The 27308-nt window shown below is 45.7% G+C and overlaps 1 protein-coding gene across 1 annotated transcript in view; it reads left to right on the top strand.

Annotated features, from left to right (window-relative positions):
• Positions 1-27308, top strand: part of LOC126088430 (aminopeptidase N-like) — a 168901-nt gene that overhangs the window by 96043 nt on the left and 45550 nt on the right. Inside the window, exons 9-10 of the mRNA XM_049906574.1 lie at positions 4020-4203; positions 14973-15156. Coding sequence (XP_049762531.1) covers positions 4020-4203; positions 14973-15156 — 368 coding nt within the window. The remainder of the gene's footprint in view (positions 1-4019; positions 4204-14972; positions 15157-27308) is intronic.

Below are 27308 nucleotides of genomic sequence, written 5' to 3'. Positions count from 1 at the left end.
CCTGTGCTAGCACAGAACATGACGTGGCATGGATTCGACTAATGTCTGAAGTAATGTTGTAGCGAACTGACACCATGAATCCTGCAGGACTGTCCATAGATCCGTAAGAGTAAAAGGGGATGCAGGTCTCTTCTGAACAGCACATTGAAAGGCATCCCAGATGTGCTCAGTAATGTTCCTGTCTGGCGAGTTTGGTGACCAGCGGAAGAACAGCGTTCCTGGAGCCACTCTGTATCAATTCTGGGCGTATGGGGTGTCGCATTGTCTAGCTGGAATTGCCAAAGTCCGTCGGTATGCACAATGGACATGAATGGATGCAGGTGATCGGACAGGATGCTTACCTACGTGTTACCTGTCAGAGTCGTATCTGGATGTATCACGGGTCCCATAACACGCTAATTGCCCATGCCCCACACCATTACAGGGTCTCCATCAGCTTGAACAACCCCCTGTTGACATGCAGGGTCCTTAGATTCATGAGGTTTTCTCCATACCCGTACACGTCCATCCGCTCAATACAATTTGAAACGAGACTCGTCAGAGCAGTCAACATGTTTCCAGTCATCAACAGTCCAATATCGGTGTTGACAGGCCCAGGCGCGGCTTAAAACTGTGTGTCGTGCAGTCATCAAGCGTAGACGAGTGGACCTACAGCTCCGAAAGCCAAATCGATGTAGTTTCGTTGCTGACACTTGTTGACGACCCAGCATTGAAATCTGCAGCAATCTGCGGAAGGATTGCACTACTGTCACGTTGAACGATTCTCTTCAATCGTCGTTGGTTCCGTTCTTGCAGGATCTTTTCCAGGCCGCAGCGATGTCGGAGATTTGATGTTTTACCGAATTCCTGATATTCACGGTACACTCGTGAAATTGTCGTACAGGAAAATCCCCACTGCATCACTACTTCGAAGATGCTGTCCCATCGCTCGTGCCCCGACTATAACACCACGTTCAGTCTCACTTATATCTTGATAACCTGCCATTGTAGCAGCAGTAACCGATATAACAACTGCGCCAGACACTTGTTTCATATAGGCGTTGCTATCGCACTGCCGTATTCTGCTGATTTACATATTTCTGTATTTCAGTACCCACGCCTATACCAGTTTCTTTGGTGCTTCAGTGTAAAAGCTTTGAGTGAAAAAAAAAATGAAACAGTTCACATTTTAAGTAGATAATCAGTGATGTAGTTGTTAGAGTAAAGGACAAGGACAGTGTTCTGCTCATGGGTGATTTTAACGCCAGGATTGGAAATCGAACAGAAGGGTATGAAAAGGTTATGGGTAAATTTGGAGAGGATATGGAGGCCAACAGGAACGGGAAACAACTCTTGGATTTCTGTGCCAGTATGGGCTTAGTAATCACAAACTCCTTTCTTAAACATAAGAACATTCACCGGTATACTTGGGAAGGCAGAGGAACCAGATCTGTCATTGACTATATAATAACAGATCAGGAATTCAGGAACGCTGTAAGGGACACACATGTATTCATGGGAGTCTTTGATGACACTGATCATTATTTAATCTGCAGCGAAATTGGGATTGTGAGGCCGAAAGTGCAGGAGGTCAGGTCCATATGTAGGAGGATAAGAGTGGAGAAACTTCAGGATAAGGAAATCAGGCACAGGTAAATAACAGCGATCTCAGAAAGGTACCAGTTAGTTGAATGTAGTCAATTACAGTCATTGGAAAAGGAATGGACAAGGTACAGGGACACAGTACTAGAAGTGGCTAAGGAATGTCTTGGAACAGTAGTGTGTAAAAGTAGGATGAAGCAAACAGCCTGTAAAAGGAAAAAGAAGGTGTATCAAAAATGGCTACATACCAGAACCCAGGTAGACAGAGAAAGTTATGTTGAAGAAAGAAACAAAGCCAAACAGATAATTGCAGCATCCAAGAAGAAATCGTGGGAAGACTTTGGAAACAGGTTGGAGACTATGGGTCAAGCTGCTGGGAAACCATTCTGGAGTGTAATTAGCAGTCTTCGAAAGGGAGGTAAGAAGGAAATGACAAGTATTTTGGACAGGTCAGGAAAACTGCTGGTGAATCCTGAGGATGCCTTGGGCAGATGGAGGGAATACTTTGAAGAGTTGCTCAATGTAGGTGAAAATGCGATCAGTAATGTTTCAGATTTCGAGGTAGAATGGGATAGGAATGATGATGACGGAAATAGGATCCCATTTGAGGAAGTGGAAAAAATGGTCAATAGATTGCAGTGCAATAAAGCGGCTGGGGTGGATGAAATTAAGTCGGAACTCATCAAATACAGTGGAATGTCAGGTCTTAAATGGCTACACAGGATAGTTGAAATGGCCTGGGAGTTGGGACAGTTTCCATCAGACTGGACAAAAGCAGTAATCACACCAATCTTTAAACATGGAAACAGAAAAGATTGTAACAACTACAGAGGTATCTCTTTAATCAGCGTTGTGGGTAAAATTTTCTCAGGTATTGTTGAAAGGAAAGTGCGAGTATTAGTTGAGGACCAATTGGATGAAAATCAGTGTGGGTTTAGGCCTCTTAGAGGTTGTCAGGACCAGATCTTTAGCTTACGGCAAATAATGGAGACGTGTTATGAGTGGAACAGGGAATTGTATCTATGCTTTATAGATCTAGAAAAGACATATGACCGGGTTCCTAGGAGGAAGTTATTGTCTGTTCTACAAGATTATGGAATAGGAGGCAAACTTTTGCAAGCAATTAAAGGTCTTTACATGGATAGTCAGGCAGCAGTTAGAGTTGACGGTAAATTGAGTTCATGGTTCAGAGTAGTTTCAGGGGTAAGACAAGGCTGCAACCTGTCTCCACTGTTGTTCATATTATTTATGGATCATATGTTGAAAACAATAGACTGGCTGGGTGAGATTAAGATATGTGAACACAAAATAAGCAGTTTTGCATATGTGGATGACTTAGTTGTGATGGCAGATTCGATTGAAAATTTGCAAAGTAATATTTCAGAGCTTGATCAGAAATGTAAGGACTATGGTATGAAGATTAGCATCTCCAAAACGAAAGTAATGTCAGTGGGAAAGAAATATAAACGGATTGAATTCCAAATAGGAGGACCAAAGTTAGAACAGGTGGACGGTTTCAAGTACTTAGGATGCATATTCTCACAGGATGGCAACATAGTGAAAGAACTGGAAGCGAGCTGTAGCAAAACTAATGCAGTGAGCGCTCAGCTACGATCTACTCTCTTCTGCAAGAAGGAAGTCAGTACGAAGACTAAGTTATCTGTGCACCGTTCAATCTTTCGACCAACTTTGTTGTATGGGAGCGAAAGCTGGGTGGATTCAGGTTACCTTATCAACAAGATGAGGTTACGGATATGAAAGTAGCTAGGATGATTGCAGGTACTAGTAGATGGGAACAATGGCAGGAGGGTGTCCACCATGAGGAAATCAAAGAAAAACTGGGAATGAACTCTATAGATGTAGCAGTCAGGGCGAACAGGCTTAGATGGTGGGGTCATGTTACACGCATGGGAGAAGCAAGGTTACCCAAGAGACTCATGGATTCAGCAGTAGAGGGTAGGAGGAGTTGGGGCAGACCGAGGAGAAGGTACCTGGATTCGGTTAAGAATGATTTTGAAGTAATAGGTATAACATCAGAAGAGGCACCAATGTTAGCACTGAATAAGGGACCATGGAGGAACTGTATAAGGGGGGTTATGCTCCAGACTGAACGCCGAAAGGCTTAATCAGTCTTAAATGATGATGATGATGATGATGATGATGAATCAGACGTTATTTTAGTTGCAGTGCTTGATTTGTAAAAAAAGAAGAGGTTCCAGTACTGTCACCTTGCGGGGAATGTTTTTGAGGTTTAGGCTCCTTAAAACTTTGTGTTAACGCTTTTGTGAGCATTTTAACAGTGAGCATATAACTTTTTTTTTCTTCGTCAGAGGCATCAGTACGGGGTACAAGTATGTACTGTCACAAATCAACAACCACTATCTGTTTATGTTCACAGTACACAGTTTTAGTTGATGTGGTCTGTTTCTATTTTGCAGGAAGTTCGAAGCGGCCATGCAGGACGACCTGCTCACCTCTCTAGTGGAGGCAGCGACTGAGGCGAATCTCAGCTTCGGGGGCAACAACCTTCTCGACATTCTCCACTCATGGACCAACAACGCCGGCTACCCTGTGCTCAGAGTCACGCGGGACCGCGAGGCCAACACCGCCACCGTCACACAGGTACCACCAAATTCTCTACGAGTGCAAATCTATAAAGAAGCCACAACGGACTCCCTATTCAGTTCCCTCCTCGTCAGTCTGATTTTAGACTCAGGAAGCCTAGAAGTTTGCATTGGATGTGACAGAGTGCTGTATTCACCAAAGTAGCAGAAGCGAGCCAGCTACCACAGAATCAGTTACTGTGATGAGGCGGCCTGCTGACACGCTGCGACTGCCTCGTGACAGGGCAATGTAACGTTTAACTTTGATACTGTTGGAAACACCTTAAGTAACTTATATCCATCACTTATTGAAGATAAATACTCTGTTTTAGTATGACGATAAAGGCGTCCCGTTGAAGTAAAAGTTCTGAACGCTGGTCTGACCTGACAGAGATGACTAACTAATCTAACTCAGTATGGACTACCGTCGACGACAGTTATAAGTTCAGCCTCTCAGTGAATAAACACCTCGACATACGTCATTGAATAGTCGACGATCACCCGTTAATAGCTGTTTAGCGACTGCTGCTTAACTGGTGCAATGACCGGAAATGAGATGGCTCGATCTGCGACAAACGCCCGGGTGAACATGTGCGGCAACTTAAATCTGCGATCCACGAAATACACTCCTGGAAATTGAAATAAGAACACCGTGAATTCATTGTCCCAGGAAGGGGAAACTTTATTGAGAGATTCTTGGGGTCAGATACATCACATGATCACACTGACAGAACCACAGGCACATAGACACAGGCAACAGAGCATGCACAATGTCGGCACTAGTACAGTGTATATCCACCTTTCGCAGCAATGCAGGCTGCTATTCTCCCATGGAGACGATCGTAGAGACGCTGAATGGAACGGCTTGCCATGCCATTTCCACCTGGCGCCTCAGTTGGACCAGCGTTCGTGCTGGACGTGCAGACCGCGTGAGACGACGCTTCATCCAGTCCCAAACATGCTCAATGGGACAGATCCGGAGATCTTGCTGGCCAGGGTAGTTGACTTACACCTTCTAGAGCACGTTGGGTGGCACGGGATACATGCGGACGTGCATTGTCCTGTTGGAACAGCAAGTTCCCTTGCCGGTCTAGGAATGGTAGAACGATGGGTTCGATGACGGTTTGGATGTACCGTGCACTATTCAGTGTCCCCTCGACGATCACCAGTGGTGTACGGCCAGTGTAGGAGATCGCTCCCCACACCATGATGCCGGGTGTTGGCCTTGTGTGCCTCGGTCGTATGCAGTCCTGATTGTGGCGCTCACCTGCACGGCGCCAAACACGCATACGACCATCATTAGCACCAAGGCAGAAGCGACTCTCATCGCTGAAGACGACACGTCTCCATTCGTCCCTCCATTCACGCCTGTCGCGACACCACTGGAGGCGGGCTGCACGATGTTGGGGCGTGAGTGGAAGACGGTCTAACGGTGTGCTGGACCGTAGCCCAGCTTCATGGAGACGGTTGCGAATGGTCCTCGCCGATACCCCAGGAGCAACAGTGTCCCTAATTTGCTGGGAAGTGGCGGTGCGGTCCCCTACGGCACTGCGTAGGATCCTACGGTCTTGGCGTGCATCCGTGCGTCGCTGCGGTCCGGTCCCAGGTCGACGGGCACGTGCACCTTCCGCCGACCACTGGCGACAACATCGATGTACTGTGGAGACCTCACGCCCCACGTGTTGAGCAATTCGGCGGTACGTCCACCCGGCCTCCCGCATGCCCACTATACGCCCTCGCTCAAAGTCCGTCAACTGCACATACGGTTCACGTCCACGCTGTCGCGGCATGCTACCAGTGTTAAAGACTGCGATGGAGCTCCGTATGCCACGGCAAACTGGCTGACACTGACGGCGGCGGTGCACAAATGCTGCGCAGCTAGCGCCATTCGACGGCCAACACCGCGGTTCCTGGTGTGTCCGCTGTGCCGTGCGTGTGATCATTGCTTGTACAGCCCTCTCGCAGTGTCCGGAGCAAGTATGGTGGGTCTGACACACCGGTGTCAATGTGTTCTTTTTTCCATTTCCAGGAGTGTATTTTCATCTGCGAACTATTTGTCTGGTGTCAGGAAGAAGCAGAAGGCAGCGCTGCTGTCAGCACCACCTGTGACGTCAGACGACACTATCGACGCATTGATAGAAAATTTTGAAGTCATAGGGAAGAAGCATAAGGCAGTTGCTGTTACATGCGCGATCTTTGTGGCGACGGATTATTACTTTGTGGCACAATACTGGAGATTGCCTGGTGTGTGGCTAACTCTCTGGTTATAGCTCCGTAACGTATCTAAAGGTAAACGCACCACAGAGGGTACTCGAAACAAACACTGGATTTAAGAATATTATTTTTAATTACGTTGAAATGAACACCCTTAGCTGCTTACAGGCGTTGACGTACGTCAACGTGGACAGATCAAAATGTGTGCCCCGACCGGGACTCGAACCCGGGATCTCCTGCTTACATGTCAGACGTTCTACCCAGCTGAGCCACCGAGGGGACAGAGGATAGCGCGACTGCAGGGATTTATCTCTGGCACGCCTCCCGCGAAACCCACATTCTCAACCTATTGTCCCGCAGTACGTTCGTAGTGCCCCTGCCCATTATACTCATTACTCGCGGTGCGTTGCCGATTCCCGTAAGAGTTCGGGCACTGTTTGTGCATTCGTAGTGAAGAAGAAGGTGGTCAAGTGGCCGGTCAGCCTTAACTATATACACTCCTGGAAATTGAAATAAGAACACCGTGAAATCATTGTCCCAGGAAGGGGAAACTTTATTGACACATTCCTGGGGTCAGATACATCACATGATCACACTGACAGAACCACAGGCACATAGACACAGGCAACAGAGCATGCACAATGTCGGCACTAGTACAGTGTATATCCACCTTTCGCAGCAATGCAGGCTGCTATTCTCCCATGGAGACGATCGTAGAGACGCTGAATGGAACGGCTTGCCATGCCATTTCCACCTGGCGCCTCAGTTGGACCAGCCTTCGTGCTGGACGTGCAGACCGCGTGAGACGACGCTTCATCCAGTCCCAAACATGCTCAATGGGGGACAGATCCGGAGATCTTGCTGGCCAGGGTAGTTGACTTACACCTTCTAGAGCACGTTGGGTGGCACGGGATACATGCGGACGTGCATTGTCCTGTTGGAACAGCAAGTTCCCTTGCCGGTCTAGGAATGGTAGAACGATGGGTTCGATGACGGTGAAAGGTGGCTACTCTGTATGAAAGGTGGCTACACTGAGCCACAGCGCCAAAAATCGCGCCAGAGAGAGTATTGTTTCGCCGCCTCCACTGGCAGTGCTCATTGAGAGGTAGCGGCAGGCAGTTTTGCCGAGAAGTTGTGGTGGACACTGCTTGTAGCTGAAGTTAGAGTGAGATGTGGTAGTGGAGAGTGTTGTTCCATGTTTATGCAGTTATTGATGGGAGAGATAGCAGATGTTGTTCCAATGGAGATATTGTAATGATCTGAGTGCTTTTCGTCAATATAAATTAAGGTGACTAACTACTGTCCTTTATTTTCTTATTATTTGTGTGTCCTGAATAATGCTTCATTACAGGTTCAGTCAACAAAGCATCTGGCGTGTGTTCTTGTATTAGAGTGTAATTCTGGGTTTCTTGCACAATTATGGTACTTGTAATTTTCTTTTATCACGTCAGTATAATTGCTATTTAAAAATTCTTGTCTTGTTGAAGAAGAACCGTGCCAGATGTGCGTTGAGTCATACTACCACATACAGAACAGCTACACTTGTGCTTTGTTGGTTTCGTAGGTTTTATAGTTGCTGGGGACTTAATTAATTAACTGTGTCAACGAAAATTTTCTTTCATTCTTTGTTGTCATTCAAAGCAGTCAGATTGCGTACTAAAACTAGTCAGGGCCAGCCGTTTACGAGACTTGCGTAATCGGACATACAGCGACAGAAAACTAAAAAAAAGTATTTGCATTTCATTTTATTAAGCCCCCATGCAACGGTTTGTACGTACCGTGCACTATTCAGTGTCCCCTCGACGATCACCAGTGGTGTACGGCCAGTGTAGGAGATCGCTCCCCACACCATGATGCCGGGTGTTGGCCCTGTGTGCCTCGGTCGTATGCAGTCCTGATTGTGGCGCTCACCTGCACGGCGCCAAACACGCATACGACCATCATTGGCACCAAAGCAGAAGCGACTCTCATCGCTGAAGACGACACGTCTCCATTCGTCCCTCCATTCACGCCTGTCGCGACACCACTGGAGGCGGGCTGCACGATGTTGGGGCGTGAGCGGAAGACGGCCTAACGGTGTGCGGGACCGTAGCCCAGCTTCATGGAGACGGTTGCGAATGGTCCTCGCCGATACCCTAGGAGCAACAGTGTCCCTAATTTGCTGGGAAGTGGCGGTGCGGTCCCCTACGGCACTGCGTAGGATCCTACGGTCTTGGCGTGCATCCGTGCGTTGCTGCGGTCCGGTCCCAGGTCGACGGGCACGTGCACCTTCCGCCGACCACTGGCGACAACATCGATGTACTGTGGAGACCTCACGCCCCGCGTGTTGAGCAATTCGGCGGTACGTCCACCCGGCCTCCCGCATGCCCACTATACGCCCTCGCTCAAAGTCCGTCAACTGCACATACGGTTCACGTCCACGCTGTCGCGGCATGCTACCAGTGTTAAAGACTGCGATGGAGCTCCGTATGCCACGGCAAACTGGCTGACACTGACGGCGGCGGTGCACAAATGCTGCGCAGCTAGCGCCATTCGACGGCCAACACCGCGGTTCCTGGTGTGTCCGCTGTGCCGTGCGTGTGATCATTGCTTGTACAGCCCTCTCGCAGTGTCCGGAGCAAGTATGGTGGGTCTGACACACCGGTGTCAATGTGTTCTTTTTTCCATTTCCAGGAGTGTATATACTGAGACGGTATCTGTTCTTTCGGACATTTTCATCTGTCCCCGTTGACGTATATCACGCCTTTAAGCAGCTATGGGTGTTCATTTCATTATAATTTCATTCTAACAAGCTGCATGGTCTTAGTATATATATTTTTTATTTTTAGTTTAGTGTTCATAATTTTATTTTCCCTTTACTTTGGCCATCGTCAATTATTTAGCTTTCCAAACAACAAAATTTTTCTGCTACTGTCAATATCTAATTTCCTTATCTAATTCCCGCAGTACCATACGTGCTTATTTAAGTAACATCATTTTTCTACATTTACTGATTTTTTTCTTATATCTTGTTTCTAAGACACTGTCCGTACCTCTGAGCTGATCTTCCAAGTACTTCGATATCGCAGACAGAATTACGGTCATATAGTGCCATTGGCAAACATCAAAGTAATTGAAACTTCCTGGCAGATTAAAGCTGTGTGCCCGACCGAGACTCGAACTCGGGACCTTTGCCTTTCGCGCGCAAGTGCCCTACCACTGAGCTACTGAAGCATTACTCACGCCCGATACCCACAGCTTTACTTCTGCCAGTATCTCGTCTCCTACCTTCCAAACTTTACAGAAGCTCTCCTGCGAACCTTGCAGAACTAGCACTCCTGAAAGAAAGGATATTGCGGAGACATGGCTTAGCCACAGCCTGGGGGATGTTTCCAGAATGAACCAGAACCCAGAAGATTCGATGGGATGTCAATGTAACTCCGTACACAGCATCGATGATAGTGAAAATGGTTAGAGTTGCAATTCTCTGTGACTGGTGGAACGACCACCAGAGTGCATTAGTTTTGTTTGTGCTTAGTGTTGTTTCCAGGGTATACAAGGGGCGTGAACAACGCCAGATGTTAAGTGATCAAAGTGATCACTGTGAAGGACACGGAGATGCTGTATACTCGTGTGAGACAGCGATAGCAGCACATAACAGAGTTCGAAAGGGGCTTCGTTGTGGATCTCTGTGTTGTTGGCTGGTCGAAATGTGCAGTATCCAGATTTGTGAAGCATCCGGATGTGGCAGTAGCGCAATGTTGTGAAACGGAACTTCTTGTCCCGTTCCATATTTTCTTGACTAAACCCTGGCACATGAGAACTATTGCGAGTGCTTTTTGTTCAGCACAAATAATTACTAGGGTAACGTACAGAAGAGAATGGATCAAGTCTTTATTTATTTATTCAGTCATTCATTTTATGTGTGCCACATTTCCTAGTTGCCATTCCTTTATGCGACCTGGTTTGTGTGATTGAGATAGTTAATGATGTAGCAGAAAGCTTGTTCAAAGGTCGTAGCTGTACATGCGTAGAATGGTTGTGTGGTAGGATAGTTCCAACCCCATAAACGTGAGCAAATTTATCAAAGATGGTGGAAAAGTCAGGTCAAAGAGCTCTCGAAGTCTCGCGGTTGGGCTCTGTTAGGTTGGCGAATATTCCCCCCACCACCTTTTGAACGAAGTTCGGTGAGACGACGTGTCCGGTCTTCCCTTGCTCCTGGGACCCGGCAGTGAACAGACGTGGAGACGCAGCTCTCGATTTGGTAAAGTAACGAAGGTATTATATCGTGTGAAATCTGTTCAGTAATGAAGTTCAGTTGTTCAAATCAGATGCAAGATAACCACTAAACCCCCATAAGGGAGTTTACTTTCACAATTTATTCATATTTCAGTTGAACTTCACGTTTGGACTTTGGTCACGCCAGCACCATGGGCCTTAAGCTCACGGTCATTATTATTGCTCTCCGCTTAACGGAAATCCACTCATTAAATGTGTTTTAATCTTCTCTTTCATTTTCAGTAATATTTTGGGGATTTTTATTTATTTTCTATATGTTTCCTTTGTGGGCTTGTTTCCGCGCCACGTGGTAGGTCGAGGTAGGACGAACAGTGTAGCCATTAAGAAACACACACTGACGTCCACAACAGTGGTGGATCGACAATTCATGACCTTCTCGTCAGCGACCTGATAACGATGTTCCTGGCATAGATCTTCGCTTCGGTGTTGATACAGTGCCGTCTAAACGTCAGGGTGCTATCTGCGAGCAGAACTGGAATCGTTCGCCTTCAGTTCTCACAATGATGAGCACACTTTCATGCTCTGCAGCAGACGACCTCTAGATCTTTTCATGTTGATCCAAAAACACCATGTATTGCAATTTCATTGGGCACAGGATCATCTAAATTGGATAGTGGATGAATGGAATCATGTTACCTGGTCATATTAATCATGTTTCTTGTTATACAAGGTCGATGGTCCTGTCCAAATACGCTGTCATCCCATGCTACTTCAAATATGGACTTCACTACACACACAGGCCGATGGGGTGGTATTACGCTGTGGGGGAGGCTCATATGGGCTTCATTGGGACGTGTGGGTAGTAATCGAAGGCATCACAACAGCTTTGGATTCCAGGAACATTACTGCGGACCACCTTTCCCATTAACTGTCATGGCTTATTCCAGCAGGGTAACTGCCTGTGTCGCAGGTATAGGATCATGCTACAGTCCATTGAGGAACATGACAGTCAATCCATGTTGATATCTTGGCCATCAGATTCGCCAATCTGAACCCAGTGGAATCCATCTGGTACGCTATTGACCGCCAGCTGGGTGCCAACGAATCACCGGCCTGAAATTTATGGAAATCGTGTGATCTGTGCGTTGACAGCTGGTATCACATATCTCCAGATAGAATCTAAGGATTCTTCGAAACTATGACCTCTTCATCTTCTGGTTCCGACGTCGGCGTGTGGCATGTGCTATTGCTGTTGGCGTTGGTTTCCTGTCGATTCTTATGAGAACAGCACTATCACTAAACTGCTCGCAGTTAACTAACTCTCCACCCTACCTTCCAATTCATAATTCTTTATATTTCACTTTTCAGATTTTCTAGTTTCCCTATCACCTGGAGACTTCTGACGTTGCGTGTTTTAGGTCATACAGTGTTATGCTTTCGTTTCTTATTCAGTCTTTTTCTCGTGGTTACATGCTCTCTGAAAGTCCCCTCCAGTAGATTCAAATCTGGAACTAATCAGGAATCTTTTGGCATTGGAGAGATCATCGTAATTCTTTTTCCGTTAGAGACCACGTGTCCTGTGGGTACACACTGTGTGTTTTTAATGCAGTAGTTTCTATTGCCTTCTACATCTTCATGCCGTTGATCATTGCTGATTCTTCTGCCTTTTAGGGGCAGTTTCCCACTCATAGGGAAATAGGTTGCCCTGTAGCTCTATCCACCTTCAGCCCTCTTTGACAAGGCTATTGGCAGAACAGGGGTGATTCTTTATACCGGAAGTCTTCGGCCATCACTAGTGACGATTTTCTTCTTAAAATTTATGCAGTGGCTGTATTCGAACACAGAATGTTCTCTTTACGAGTCAAAGACACTACAGATGTTTGGTAGAGGAAGGCGTTAATAACTGAATGCAACAGTGTTTTTGAAGAAACGTATCCTGCTCCAAGTTAGCCTACCAAGGAACCGGTTATCATGCAATTATAAGGGAATCCCTCCTTCTCTAGCGGTGACAGGCAGCCCAGATCAAGGCGAGTCCCAGGCAGTAAGAAATGCTTATAAGCGGAGGATACGGGACACATACTAGGCTGAGCAGAAATGAATTTGTTGTTGCTGAGTGCAGCTGACCATTGCCTGAGTCAGATTGTCTTCCACAAGCTGTTGTTTATTTCTCGGGAACAAGCTTCAAGGTAAGGCCACATATTTGATTATATACATTATCCATTGTGATATTGACACTTCTTATGCAGACATAGCTTAATTTCCCAACTGAGAATTTATGTTCCAAATAAGTCCATTTGTCTTGAAGAAATTCTTAAAAGTACCTAAACAGATGGAATCAGTGTCTACTGAAATAGTAGATATCTAAAGCTTGCACCTGAAGTTCACAGACAAGTTTTTTTACTCTCTTCAAGGGTATTTTATATGTAGTTTGGTATAAATGACAGGTATCCCACTGTGGTCGATAAAGAGTAATAATATCTGAGGGAGTCCTGAAAACTAACGTCTCCGAAATTTTTTAAGTTAAAACTCTTAAAGCTTATTAAGTAAAAAAAGCTTTATTTACATTCTACATCTTTATTCATGATGTCTACATATTTATTTCTGAACACAATCACCCTGGCGACGAAGATATTTCTCCCAACGAGAGAACAGTTTGTCGATACCGTCACTGCAGAATCTCTGACTTCGTTTACGGAGCCACAATCTCATCTCTGCTTCCACTGCTTCATCAGTGAAGTCCTCTGAGGCTTTAATCATATGAAACTGTACGGTTTATAGTTTCATTTGATTGAAGCATCTACGACTGCGTTTCAGGCAGAATCCCTCGTTTCGTTCGACGCCGAGTTACAAGTCCAATACCGCTAGAAAGCCTCGGCAATGCTGTTTGAGGATGAACTCTTCTCGGTTTTCAAGCCGCATCAATTCCAGTGCCGAAAGGATGTCGAAAGCAAGCAACGGTGGTCGCTTGAAGCTTGTAGGGAGGCGGGAGCGGTAGTTCCAAACGATTTAATTCGACTACATTCTATTATCCTCGTTTTGCTGTTGTTGATGTTCATCTTATATCCTCCTTTCAAGACACTGTCCATTCCGTTCAGCTGCTCTTCCAGATCCTTTGCTGTCTCTGACAGAATTACAATGTCATCGACGAACCTCAAAGTTTTTATTTCTTCTCCATGGATTTTAGTACCTACTCCGAATTTTTCTTTTGTTTCCTTTACTGCTTGCTCAATATACAAATTGAATAACATCGAGGAGAGGCTACAACCCTGTCTCATCCCCTTCCCAACCACTGCTTCCCTTTCATGTCGCTCGACTCTTATAACTGCCATCTGGTTTCTGTACAAATTGTAAATAGCCTTTCGATCCGTGTATTTTATCCCTGCCACCCTCAGAATTTGAAAGAGAGTATTCCAGTCAATATTGTCAAAAGCTTTCTCTAAGTCTACAAATGCTAGAAACGTAGGTTTGCCTTTCCTTAATCTATTTTCTAAGATAAGTCGTAGGGTCAGTATTGCCTCACGTGTTCCATCATTTTTACGGAATCCAAACTGATCTTCCCTGAGGTCGGCTTCTACCAGTTTTTCCATTCATCTGTAAAGAATTCGCGTTAGTATTTTGCAGCCGTGACTTATTAAACTGATAGTTCGATAATTTTCACACCTGTCAACACCCGCTTTGTTTGGGATTGGAATTATTAAATGGTTCAAATGGCTCTGAGCACTATGGGACTTAACATCTGTGGTCATCAGTCCCCTAGAACTTAGAACTACTTAAACCTAACTAACCTAAGGACATCACACACATCCATGCCCGAGGAAGGATTCGAACCTGCGACCGTAGCAGTCGCGCGGTTCCGGACTGAGTGCCTAGAACCGCTAGACCACCGCGGCCGGCTTGGAATTATTATATTCTTCTTGAAATCTGAGGGTATTTCGCCTGTCTCATACATCTTGCTCACGAGATGGTAGAGTTTTGTCAGGACTGGCACTCCCAAGGAGTCCTGGCAGGCAGTGGTTTTACTTCTGACGACAATGGTGGAGCTAGCCATTGGAAGCTCGAGAATTGACATGGCTTGAAAACCGAGAAGATTTTTATCCAGTTATGCAGCCACAAAAGACTCTGAGGGGACATATCAAGTGGGCTGAGGTGTGAATGGGAATTTGGTTCGACTAGGCAAGGGTGCAAGAGGAAACCGTGCAGTTGTGCAAAGCCACTGTGTCAGCGTGGCATAGTGGTTGGCGCATCTGATTTGTGAACAGGAGACCTGAATTCGAATCCAGGCCTTGGTACGAATTTTGATTGCTCACTCCATTCTGCATAAAAACATCACTAGTGAGTTTGTGTTTGCCGTTGCAGTCCCGCTTCCTGCTGACTGAGGAGACGACGGACACCCCGCAGTGGATCGTGCCGCTGACTTGGGCGATGACCGTGGATCAGCTGGAGAACACTAGCCCGCAGCAGTGGCTGAAGGCAGGGGCCACCGTTACCCTGCAAGACGTCCCGGGTGATGGCTGGCTGCTGCTCAACAACCAGCGCACAGGTGAGCCAGCTGTCTCATTGTGTGTCGCGTGTATGTTTTGTTGCTCGTTTTATGCGGCCCTATCGAGTGCAAATCTTTTCGTATCACAGTAGCACCTGCACCATATGTTCTCAAACCATTTACGACTATTTCGTCCACTATTACCCAGCGATTTTCCACCACAGTGGCCTGAACTGCTGCAGTAGACACGTTTTACAACGCGGTGTGCCTGACCTGGGCACTGAGCATCTTTCATAGTAGTCTCCCCATTTTCGAACTTTCCACTCCACTCATACACTTGCTCCAGTGACAGACATGTAGTACCATACTGGACCCTTATTCGCCGATTTTCGTACCTTTACTGTTCAGAAAAAGTATGACAGAACGCTGTTCTTTCTTGGGATAGCTCTTTGAACTGGTATTGTGGACGTGTTTCGTTTGTATTTAGTATTCTGCCGCCTGTATGGCGTTCATTACATCATTGTTAATAGTACTGCGAACGTACAGAGCAATGGCGCGATACATTTTTAAGGTTTTCATTCCACTCCCTCTCGTATGTCTTACCGGGCCTTCTGCAAGTTTTACGTTATGTTCACATAACGACACATGTTATACAAAGACTTAGATTTAACATGGGTACAACGCTTTGAAATAAATACTACATAAATAATGGAAAGTAGTAACAGCTATAGCACTAGGATAATTCAAATGAAAAATTTAAAAGTCCAATAAAATTCCTGAAAGTTGTACCATCGATTTTGCAGTTGTCAAGAGTTATTATCTCTTTGTTCGACGAATAACGTATAGTTGGCAGCCTGTTGCATCACAGAAAATGAAGCTGTGTCAGTACATAGATGGCGACACCATTTGGGACTTTCACCGCATTGGAACAGCGATCTGTGATACGTTTCTTTAACAGTGGAGCTGTTAAACCTGTAAAAATACATCGAAAGGCAAAAATACAGAACATCTATCTACATTTACGTACATAATTCGCAAGCCAACGTATCGCATAGCTGCTGGTAAACCTAGGTCGTGGTCCAAGAAAGTCTTCTGTCCCTGACGTTTCGTCCAGGACTGCGCTGGACATCTTCAGAGGCGCTCCTCCGCTGAGTCTTGCAATCCTGTACGAAACGTCAGGGGCAGAAGAGTTTCTTGGTCCACGACCTCATATTCCGAAAGGTTTACCAGCAGCTATGTCATCCGGCCGTGAAAGCCTTCATTCTATGACCAACGTATGGTACTTGGTGAAGGGGATCTTTCCTTTTCCTGTTTGACTCGCAAATGGAGCCAGGGGAAAACAGCTCGTATATACTCCCATAAGAGCCCTAATTTTTCTTGTCTTGGCTTCACTTTACGTACGTTGGTGTCAGTAGGATCGTTCTCTGTTTAGTTCTATACACTTTCCCAAAAACGTTTCTCTCCAGCAATGCCCATTTAGGTTCACAGAACATCTCTGTAATACTCGCGTGTTGGTCAAACCTACCAATGACAAATCTAGCAGCTCGCCTCTGAACTGCTTCGATGTCTTAGTTCACTGACCTGGTGGGGATCCCAAACACTCCAGCAGTATTCAAAAATGGGCCCCATAAGCGTTCTATAGACGAGTTAAACTTTCACAGAATCGTCCCAATACCCCGGAGTTTACTATTCGCTTTTCGTACAACCGATCTAATGTGCTCGTTCCATTTCACATCTTTTCATAGAGTTACTTCTTCTTTTGCTGGTGCTCGGTCCCGCGGTTTCGCAGGGTCGGCATGGTTAGGACAGATTTGGCAAGGTTAATTTTAAGGGGTGGCTGGAGTGTACCCCAAGTGTACCCCAACTATCTGCGTCTAGTGTAATCCATGGAATAGTATGAAAGTGTTCAGATGTCTGCGAGTCGTGTAACTGAGGTGGAACGTGGGGACCAGCCCGGTATTCACCTAGCGGGATATGGATAACTGCCTAACACCACATCCAGGCTGGTCGACACATCGGCTGACGTCGTTAATCCGCCGGGCGGATTCGATCCGGGGCCGGCGCGCCTACCCGAGTCCAGCAAGCAGCGCATTAGCGCTCTCGGCTAACCTGGCGTGTACCTCAGAGTTACTCCTAGATGTTTAATTGACATATGTCAAGCAGCGCACCACTAATACGACATTCGAAGATTAAGGGACTGTTTGTCCAACCAGAAATTAAATCACTGTTGTCTTGTATCTCCTTCCAGTCTCTCTACCCAACACTTTACCAAATACTGAGCGTCATCGGCAGACTGTTGCAAACTACTGCCCTCTCAGTCCGTCGGATTCTTTATGTATACAGAGAACAACAGCGGTACTGTCACGCTTCGCTAGGGCGCACCTGGCGATACTCGTGTCGCGAACGTTCTCCACCCAGAACAACGTACCAGATTCTGTTACACTCCTGGAAATTGAAATAAGAACACCGTGAATTCATTGCCCCAGGAAGGGGAAACTTTATTGACACATTCCTGGGGCCAGATACATCACATGATCACACTGACAGAACCACAGGCACATAGACACAGGCAACAGAGCATGCACAATGTCGGCACTAGTACAGTGTATATCCACCTTTCGCAGCAATGCAGGCTGCTATTCTCCCATGGAGACGATCGTAGAGATGCTGGATGTAGTCCTGTGGAACGGCTTGCCATGCCATTTCCACCTGGCGCCTCAGTTGGACCAGCGTTCGTGCTGGACGTGCAGACCGCGTGAGACGACGCTTCATCCAGTCCCAAACATGCTCAATGGGGGACAGATCCGGAGATCTTGCTGGCCAGGGTAGTTGACTTACACCTTCTAGAGCACGTTGGGTGGCACGGGATACATGAGGACGTGCATTGTCCTGTTGGAACAGCAAGTTCCCTTGCCGGTCTAGGAATGGTAGAACGATGGGTTCGATGACGGTTTGGATGTACCGTGCACTATTCAGTGTCCCCTCGACGATCACCAGTGGTGTACGGCCAGTGTAGGAGATCGCTCCCCACACCATGATGCCGGGTGTTGGCCCTGTGTGCCTCGGTCGTATGCAGTCCTGATTGTGGCGCTCACCTGCACGGCGCCAAACACGCATACGACCATCATTGGCACCAAGGCAGAAGCGACTCTCATCGCTGAAGACGACACGTCTCCATTCGTCCCTCCATTCACGCCTGTCGCGACACCACTGGAGGCGGGCTGCACGATGTTGGGGCGTGAGCGGAAGACGGCCTAACGGTGTGCGGGACCGTAGCCCAGCTTCATGGAGACGATTGCGAATGGTCCTCGCCGATACCCCAGGAGCAACAGTATCCCTAATTTGCTGGGAAGTGGCGGTGCGGTCCCCTACGGCACTGCGTAGGATCCTACGGTCTTGGCGTGCATCCGTGCGTCGCTGCGGTCCGGTCCCAGGTCGACGGGCACGTGCACCTTCCGCCGACCACTGGCGACAACATCGATGTACTGTGGAGACCTCACGCCCCACGTGTTGAGCAATTCGGCGGTACGTCCACCCGGCCTCCCGCATGCCCACTATACGCCCTCGCTCAAAGTCCGTCAACTGCACATACGGTTCACGTCCACGCTGTCGCGGCATGCTACCAGTGTTAAAGACTGCGATGGAGCTCCGTATGCCACGGCAAACTGGCTGACACTGACGGCGGCGGTGCACAAATGCTGCGCAGCTAGCGCCATTCGACGGCCAACACCGCGGTTCCTGGTGTGTCCGCTGTGCCGTGCGTGTGATCATTGCTTGTACAGCCCTCTCGCAGTGTCCGGAGCAAGTATGGTGGGTCTGACACACCGGTGTCAATGTGTTCTTTTTTCCATTTCCAGGAGTGTATTTAAGAAAGCTTCTAGTGGACACAAGCTTTTCTTCTCAAGGAAATTTATTATATTCGAACTCACAATATGTTCAAGAATTCGACAGCAAATCTGTGTTAAGGATATTGGTTTGTAATTTTTCGGGGCCGTTCTTTTTCCCTCCACATATGAAGGAGATAACAACGGCTTTTTTAAATTATTTTCATCCGCATGAGACTTTGCACTGGCCGAGATATTGCATGTAAAGCGCCATTATCGAAGAGTACTCTCTGTAAAGCCAAAATTGGATTCCATTTCGACCTAGTGATTTATTCGTTTTCAGATCTTTCACATGTTTCTCAGCGCCAAGGAATGCCTTTTTCTGTGTGTTCCATAAAGATGTCTATGAAACGGTAAAATAAACGTACGTCTGTGCGATCCTCCTGCGTGAACGACTTTTTTAAAAGCGGGATTTATAACATCAGCTTCGTTTTGTGCCTTGTAAGGCCACATTGTCACACCAGCTTGGTCGACGTGTGACTGAATAAAAGCCTTCAAATGGCTTAGCGATTCTACAACGCCCACAATTTTCTCGGTATCTTTCACAGATCTTTTGCTAAGGTATGACAGTGGAAGTTGTATGCTTTACACATCGATATTTTTATGGACACCTGAGGTCACAGTTGCATCTTAAGGTATCGGAAGAGATAGCGAAATTCTGTAAACTCTACTGACGTGGCGTCTTCACTCGAAGTAGCTGTTCCAATGCAGTGTGAGACCAGGCCTTAGGTCGTGATCGAGGTATTGTTGGCTGAAATACTGCTGCTGTACGTCACTCGGATATTCGTGTTTGGCGGACTACTAAGTGATACAGTTGAAATTTCACAAGGGATGCCAGTTATTTTAGTGACGACGTTACCGCAGATCGAAATAAGAAGAGCACAGGCATCACAAACTCATGTTCTCACGTTAATATATGATCTTCAATCTACAAGCAAGCTAATCCACGTACGAGTTTGTTACAAATATACTTTTCATGCATAAAAGAACAATGAATAATAAATATTGTTATTCTTCAAATGGCTTAGCGATTCTACAACGCCCACAATTTTCTCGGTATCTTTCACAGATCTTTTGCTAAGGTATGACAGTGGAAGTTGTATGCTTTACACATCGATATTTTTATGGACACCTGAGGTCACAGTTGCATCTTAAGGTATCGGAAGAGATAGCGAAATTCTGTAAACTCTACTGACGTGGCGTCTTCACTCGAAGTAGCTGTTCCAATGCAGTGTGAGACCAGGCCTTAGGTCGTGATCGAGGTATTGTTGGCTGAAATACTGCTGCTGTACGTCACTCGGATATTCGTGTTTGGCGGACTACTAAGTGATACAGTTGAAATTTCACAAGGGATGCCAGTTATTTTAGTGACGACGTTACCGCAGATCGAAATAAGAAGAGCACAGGCATCACAAACTCATGTTCTCACGTTAATATATGATCTTCAATCTACAAGCAAGCTAATCCACGTACGAGTTTGTTACAAATATACTTTTCATGCATAAAAGAACAATGAATAATAAATATTGTTATTCTTCTTTTTCAACCCTGTAGTTTGGTCCCTTTCTCACCAAACCAACCAACCTGCTTTTTCTCCTCCTCCTCCTCCTCCTCCTCCTCTTCCTGCCTCCTCTTCTTCTGCTGCTGACTAGGGTTTCCCCTGTTCGTCGGTCTCATTCATGGATGTTCCGGACCAGCCGTTGTCCCATATCTTGGGTGGTAGTCCGGGCAGTCGTTTCGTTGTTGTTGTCGTCGGTATTTACGAATTTTGTTTAGTCCTTTTGGGTCTGTTTTTTCCATATAATCCTTCCAACTTCTTTTTCTTGAATATTTATTTATATCTTGCGTTCCACAGGGATTCCTTATCGATAAGTTTCTTCCCTTTTCCCACATTATTACTCATTGGATCTGCCTTAGCACCTTCATTTTCACTGCAGTTAACTTCTCTTTCATTTTTTCCGTTTTAGTTTCTATTGCATATTTCATAAAGCGACGCATCATTCAAATGACACACCTTCATCTATTTTACATCTTACAGAAGTTTTTGATATTACCACTCTCTTCGATTTTTCAGATAAGGTTCCCATGTTACATTACTTCGCTGTTTTATTGAATTGGTGAACAGCAAATAACCTTCCTAATATGTAATCGGTTAGAATTTATCGCAGTATCGCGTCACTAAATACATTTTTACTAGCTGCTGGCAAGTCTCAAAATTTAACACGTATCTCATCAACACACAACTTCACTGGCTGCTGGCAAATCGAGCATTGTAATTCCACCAATGCAGATCATCTATTGGTGGCGTTGTTCATGAAACTTGAGAATGTACAAAGTGATTCGGGCTACCATAAATTCTCATTTTTCAAGTGTTATAGCCAGATTATTTTTATAAGTATGTTTTAATGCGTGCATAGATGACAGATTCTTTACCCCTATGAAAACTGATATCTGACTTCTTATCTAACTAAGGAAAAATACGGAAGTAACAAGTTTTGGAGCACATGTCGTACCCCAGTTAGGGTTACCAACCGTCCGGCTTTTCTCAGACGTGTCCAGCTTTTTCTAAGAGAGCTCAAGGCTTTTTGTAGGGAAGTTGCATTTCATCGTCTAGCGAAATTCCTGCAGCATAATGCGACTGGATTATAAACTTCACGCACTTGACTATATACTGTTATGACGTTCACTACTAGTGCTGTATTTGTTTGGAGAAGCGTTGCGTTCGTAGTTGGCTTATACGAAATCTCGATGAGAGGTATTGTAGTTTGTGTATCATTGTCTCGATATTTTAACACTCTTAAACTAAAACTTGTTAGTCAATCATCTGTAGCTGAAGTTTTCGTATATCATCGTGTTTAAAAGTGCTGAGTCATTGAAAGCTTTAATGAAGAACCGTCGTTGCATACGATTGCTCGCTACTACTTAAAAGTATGTCTTCTCATGGAAATGGTACTGACAGCCGGAAAAGGCAATGCAAGGAAACAGACAAAATACGCTTTTAAAGGAAACACCACTGGAAAACACTAAAATTACTTCAAGGTAATTGAACTGTATCTGTAACAACTGAATACCATTATATAATACCACAGCAGATTTTCGATGTATTATTTTCTGCTCATATTGAGATTAGGGCATGTTTATTACCTCACTGTGTAAAATATAAACAATTTATTCATTCTAAAATAAAATATCAGGCTTTTTTTACAAAAATATTCTACTTTTAAGGAGCACATCCTGATTGTAGCCAATCAAGGCGTAGGCTTTCCTCGGCAGTTTCACGCAACCTAAATGAAGGAGTCCACCAAACCGTGCTGGGGGTGCAAACCGACACTTCGCAACATTACTCAGTCGCATACACCGATTAGTACTTTCTTGTGACAGCAGCTCCCTGCTACAACACGCCATATGCTTCGAAAGACAATGCTGTAATTCTGGTAGCGAGAACCAGAAATGTTACAATGCGCTGTCAGCTACACATGCTGGCCTGAGTGCATGTACCCAGCAGCCATAGAACGCCACCCGTGTAGGCAGTGCTAACAGAGCCCTCCCTTTGTCTGAGCCCTCTCTGCACATGATTTCTACGTCTATATCAATTCTCCGCAAGCCCCCTGACGGTTTGTGGCGGAGGGTACTTCTGGTACCACTAACTGATCCCCCCTTACCTGCTCCACTCGTGAATGGCGCGTGGGAAAAGTGGTTTATTTTATTTTATTTTATTTACTTATTGTTCCGTGGGACCACATTAAGGAGATGTCTCCATGGTCATGGAACGAGTCAATACATGAAATTGTAACATGATTGTAGAAACAGATAAAATGAAATATAAGAAACATTTTCAGGCGACACGTCATTAGTTTAAATAAAGAAATCAAGAATGTAACACTGGAATTTGCTTAATTTTTTAGCTCTTCCAGGAGCTCCTCGACAGAATAGAAGGAGTGAGCCATGAGGAAACTCTTCAGTTTAGACTTAAAAGAGTTTGGGCTACTGCTAAGATTTTTGAGTTCTTGTGGTAGCTTATTGAAAAGGGATGCAGCAGAATACTGCACTCCTTTCTGCACAAGAGTCAAGGAAGTGCATTCCACATGCAGATTTGATTTCTGCCTAGTATTAACTGAGTGAAAGCTGCTAACTCTTGGGAATAAGCTAATATTGCTAACAGCAAACGACATTAAAGAAAATATATACTGTGAGGGCAATGTCAGAATTCACAGACTGTTGAATAGGGGTCGAGAAGAGGTTCTCGAACTTACACCACACATAGCTCGAACAGCCCGTTTTTGAGCCAAAAATACCCTTTTTGAATCAGAAGAATTACCCCAAAAAATAATACCATATGACATAAGCGTATGAAAATATGCGAAGTAGACTACTTTTCGTGTTGAAATGTCACTTATTTCAGATACTGTTCTAATGGTAAATAAAGCGGCATTTAGTTTCTGAACAAGATCCTGAACATGGGCTTTCCACAACAGCTTACTATCTATCCGTAAGCCTAGGAACTTGAACTGTTCGGTCTCGCTTATAACGTGCCCATTCTGTCTGATTAAAATACCAGTTCTTGTTGAATTGTGAGTTAGAAACTGTAAAAACTGAGTCTTACTGTGATTTAGCATCAAATTATTTGGTTGGGCTCTTTGGGCTCGTTGTCACTGAGCCCCTGTTTCACCTCGAATTTCTCGAATTTTTTCATCTTTATCATCTCAAGAGGCGTGGGAGGAAGCAATACGTTCGACGAAAGAATCCTCTAGAAATTTCAGTAGTAAACCTATGCGGATTGGTTATCAGCCTCTCGGTTCTGCGCAGCTCTGCCGTGTAAATGTGACCCTCGAACTACACGCCAACTCTTCACTTAACAGTACATTGTTAACACTGACGTGACAGAGGTGATGGGATGCCTCCTAAGAACGTGACGGACCTCCTTTTGCCTGGGGTAGCGTAGTAAGTCGACGTGGCGTGAACTCAGCAAGTCACTGGAAATCCCCTACAGAAATATTGAGCTGTGCTACCACTATAGCTGTCCATTTCCGAAAGTATTGGCGGTGCACGAAATGACCTCTCGATTAGGTTCCATACATGTGCGATAGGATTCATGTTCGGCAAAGTGAGTGACTGAATCATTCGCTCGAATTGTCCAGAATGTTCTTCAAACCAATCGTGAACAATTGTGGCCGAGTGACATGGCGCATTGTTGTCCTTAAAAATTCCATCATTGTTTGGAACCATGAAGTCCGTGAAATTCTGCAAATGGTCTCCAAGTATCTGAAAATACCCATTTCCAGTCAACTAAGATCCATTCCGTGTAAACATAGCCCATACCATTTTGGAGCCACCACCAGCCTGCACGGAGGTTTGTAAACAACTGGGTCCATGGCTTCGTGTGGTCAGTCGGGACTCATCTGTCCAGGCCACGGCATTCAAGTTGTCCAGGGTCCTACCGATACGGTCGTGAACTCAGGAGAGCTGCTGCAGGCGATATCGTGCTGTTAACAAAGGCACTCGCGTCGGTCGTCTGCTGCCGTAGCCCAGTAACGCCAAATTTCGCCGCAGTGACCTAACGGATACATTCGCCGTACGTCTCACATTAATTTCTGCAGTTACTTCGCGCAATGTTGCTTGTCTGTTTGAAAGATTACCGTCAAACCTTCTTGCCTAGGGACGCCAGATGAAAGTTGTTGTCGTCAAGCCCTGAATGAAAATTGCGCAACAGATAACTGTGGAGGGGAGCTTGAGAGCGCTACCTAGAGAGCATGCCCTATTCTGTACCATACTAGACAAGGGGCTGGAGGGCTCACACGCTGATGTGTGGGTCCCTGCATTCTATATCTTTTATTTTAAAGAAATCCTTTAACTTGACTCCTTTGTGATTTTCAGGGTATGTTAAAGATTGATGACAATTGATTATCTATTTATTTTAAACATTATCACTCGAATTTACAGCGATTGCAGCAATTGTTCCAGTTTACAGATATTACAATTTTACAACTAATAGCTCGGGTATATTATATACTAATCTGCACGCACATTTCTACGGGCAAGACGGAATTGCGTTGGCCAAATGTATACCACCAAAGTCTCCCAATATTTTACATGGGGCATACACTATATGAGGAGGATAATGGGCAAACTGGGGACCAGATACATTAACACAGGGGGGTCAAATTTACGAAATTAAACGAGAACATACATTTCCTTACACAATCCGAAGCTGGAAATAAAAGAATTAGTGAAAATATTCAAATACCTCTCTTCAACGCGTGAAGATCGAGACAGACGCACAGAGGGCATGTCTGATCACTTACCCGTCTTCTGTAACACTCCCCGAATATAGCGGCCACCCAGAGGTCTTCCTGGGCCCCGGTGGAGGGGATGGTCGAACCACTTGGCCGTGACCAACCTCTCCATCCCAAATCTTGTGACACTGGGACGTCTTTGACTTTTACCTGCCTCTGCTGTCTCTCTGATCCCCTACCCAGGAGTGCGGTTGGCACTACTATACTACAGAACTACTTCCCAACTAAGAGCCGGCCCGGGTGGCCGAGCGGTTCTAAGCGCTACAGTCTGGAACCGCACGACCGCTACGGTCGCAGGTTCGAATCCTGCTTCGGGCATGGATGTGTGTGATGTCCTTAGGTTAGTTAGGTTTAAGTAGTTCTAAGTTGTAGGGGACTGATGACCTCAGAAGTTAAGTACCATAGTGCTCAGAGCCATTTGAACCATTTGATCCCAACTAAGATTTGGCCACGCTTTATGGAAAGGTGTGAGGAGGATTAGAAAACTTCATGCGCAAATTCACATTCACGTACAAGAAATGCATAATACACGACTCATATAAACCTGACACATTTCTTTCCACAAGTCAACGTGGGTTCTGTTGCACCCGCGGCCGGCTGTGTCGTGCAAAAAAACTGGCGGCGGAGCCGCCTCCGTTTGCATTTCCCCGTGCGAGCGAGCAGCGAAACCTGCTGCTTATGGAGCAGAAACTACTGTACCGTTTCATGTTAACACTGACAACTCGGCGCAAACGCCGCTGGTCTCGGTCCTTAAGTGAAGGCCGTCGGTCACTGCGTTGTCTGGAGTGTAGGTACTGCCAGAAATGAGGTATTCTCCGCACACTCTTGGCACTGTAGATCTCTCAATATTGAAAACTTTCAACATAGCTGCTAAGGTTCAGTGACCGTGTCAGAATTATATTGGAACAAATAAGCCCTCGGTCACAAATATTAAGTCAAAATTGACCTGGTTTCGACGCTACTATGAGCGTCGTCTTCAGAATTAGACTAATTGTTCTAAAACATATTAGGTATATAGTACATTAATAAGTTTCCAGTCAGTACAAACTTTACTTTTGTTAATGTACTATGTACCTAATGTGTTTTAGAACAGTTAGTCTAATTCTGAAGACGACGCTCACAGTAGCGTCGAAACCAGGTCAATTTTGTCTCAATATTGAATTCCTTGACCATTTCCGAAATGGAATGTACTATGCGTTTAACTCCAACTACGATTCCACGTTCCAAATGAATCACCTGATTACAAATGACAGCTCCGCCTACGCATCGCCCACTTATATCTTCGACATAAAAGTTTTCTGGGTTTGGTACCGCGTCATAATGTAAAAACTACTGCTGCTATAGAAAAGCCAACGTTTCGGCCACGATTGCTGCGGCCTTCTTCTGGGTCTGATGGTGCGTTCTAGCTATGCAGTGTCCTTTATATTTTGTTGTTAGTGTTCACTGCGCATGTCATTACGTCATAATTTTAAAAAGGTAGTTGGTTTATTGGTCACTTAAGGAAGAAGGAGAGGGAACTTTATTTTAATAGGTTATTGCGGTGGAGGGAGAACGTGACCTCTGTTGTCCATTGGCTCTTGTGTTATGTGCCATGATTGGTGGCCACCGTCGAATGAGAAGTTTGCTGTGTGTTTGCCAACTGCTAGACGTCGGCCGCGCGGCGGCAGTTACTCGCCGGTAGTGCTCGTGCCTCGTGTTGACAGTGCGGTCTGTTGGGCTCTGATTGCTGGCAGCCAAGATGGGGCAAGCCTGAGTCCATCCTCCAAAAATGGTCCAAATGGCTCTGAGCACTATGGGACTTACCATCTGTGGTCATCAGTCCCCTAGAACTTAGAACTACTTAAACCTAAATAACCTAAAGACATCACACACATCCATGCCCGAGGCAGGATTCGAACCTGCGACCGTAGCAGTCGTGCGGTTCCGGACTGTGCGCCTAGAACCGCTAGACCACCGCGGCCGGCGTCCATCCTTCCTGTTCATGTTGTTAGGGTGTTTGAGAATTTCGATGGCCTCTCTGATTTTGCGTTTCGTC

The sequence above is a fragment of the Schistocerca cancellata genome, chromosome 6 (assembly GCF_023864275.1).
Source record: "Schistocerca cancellata isolate TAMUIC-IGC-003103 chromosome 6, iqSchCanc2.1, whole genome shotgun sequence".
Classification (NCBI taxonomy): Eukaryota; Metazoa; Arthropoda; class Insecta; order Orthoptera; family Acrididae; genus Schistocerca; species Schistocerca cancellata.
The sequence above is the reverse complement of the archived record's forward strand: the minus strand, read 5'-3'. Positions and strand labels throughout refer to the sequence as shown.